General features: G+C 25.5%; 1 protein-coding gene across 1 annotated transcript in view; it reads right to left on the bottom strand.

Moving 5' to 3' along the window:
- Positions 1-522: 522 nt before the first annotated feature.
- The window catches only part of LOC140984868 (2-carboxy-1,4-naphthoquinone phytyltransferase, chloroplastic-like), a 3,286-nt gene continuing 2,495 nt past the window's right edge, over positions 523-1,313 (bottom strand). Inside the window, exon 10 of the mRNA XM_073452540.1 lies at positions 523-860. Coding sequence (XP_073308641.1) covers positions 729-860 — 132 coding nt within the window. The 3' untranslated portion in view covers positions 523-728. The remainder of the gene's footprint in view (positions 861-1,313) is intronic.

The following is a 1,313-nucleotide window of genomic DNA, read 5'->3' as shown; positions in this document are numbered from 1 at the left end:
GTTTCATGTCAACGTCAAATCGAAAAATAACTAAAATTATAAATAACAAAAAAGATAATAGATTAAAACTGAAATTTATAACATAAATGACCAAAATTACAAAAAAATCAAATATATAACACAAAAATAATAATTTCCCTAAAGGAAAAAAAGAATAAAAATTTCATTTTACAATTTTTCGACATATTTATTTCGATAAAGTTATTTATCATAAAAATCCAAATCTCATGTATATAATTTTTTTCAGCCCGAAAATTCCCTTTTTTATTTGAAAATCTAAAACTAGTATTTTCACTTTAATAATTAATTAACCACGATGAAATCAAAATTAATTACTTAACTTATTATATTGATAATGGATCGAGTCATGATTAATAAAATTAAAGTTAGATATCTAAATGCATGTGACTTATTTTTTTTAGCATGAAAATCTTTTGTTATGAGCAAGTCTCGAGTCCATAAACTCGTACCAAACTTAGACGTTTATATCAAATAAACTATAAGTCATCGACTAACTTAAGATGTTAAAAATTCTCTGTATCTTTCATCTGTGTAACGACACCAATCACATCGACATTTTGTGAAATATATTAAATATTTTCACAATATTCACATATACATCTTTAGGTGCTCGTGAGGTCTCCAACACAGACGTTGGAATATCAAAATTAATATATTAATTAATATAATACGCTCGAATTTAATTTATAATTTGAGGAGTAAAAAAGTTAGAGGACAAGCTTAGCAGCAGCAGCAGGTGCAAGCATTCTACTAATCACCAATCCAGCGGCTAATGCTGCACCGAATACAGTGTGCAATCTCACACACAGATATTTTGACTTGAAAATCTTCGATTTATCCTGTTCATTTCACATATAAACCTTATTAAGTAGAATCAAAATTTTGTAATATTACATTTCAAAATAAATATAAATTTATGTATAATAAAATTTTATATTATAAAGAAATTATCATAGAAATATCATAGTAAATAAATTAGTATAGATATTATATATAAATGAAAATTGCAATTTTGGTCTTGATGGCTTATTTGCGAATATGGTTATCTACGCTATCAAATTTCTGTGTTAATTATGTATTTTCTGATTTTTGATGATTTTATTCATTTTTCATCGGGAATGCTGATTTGACATTAGGCACGTCATCATCACATCAGTGTCGGATTAGTGTCATATCAGCATCATGTCGTAAAAACGGAGTAAAATTATAAAAAAAAAAATCAAATTTGACAATACAAATTATCAAAATTGCAAATAGTCAAACACACAAGACCAAAAAATACAATTTTCAAT

This window comes from Primulina huaijiensis, chromosome 9 (genome assembly GCF_012295235.1).
Source record: "Primulina huaijiensis isolate GDHJ02 chromosome 9, ASM1229523v2, whole genome shotgun sequence".
NCBI classification, from domain to species: domain Eukaryota; kingdom Viridiplantae; phylum Streptophyta; class Magnoliopsida; order Lamiales; family Gesneriaceae; genus Primulina; species Primulina huaijiensis.
Note: the sequence above shows the minus strand (reverse complement) of the source record. Positions and strands in the feature narration are given on the sequence as shown.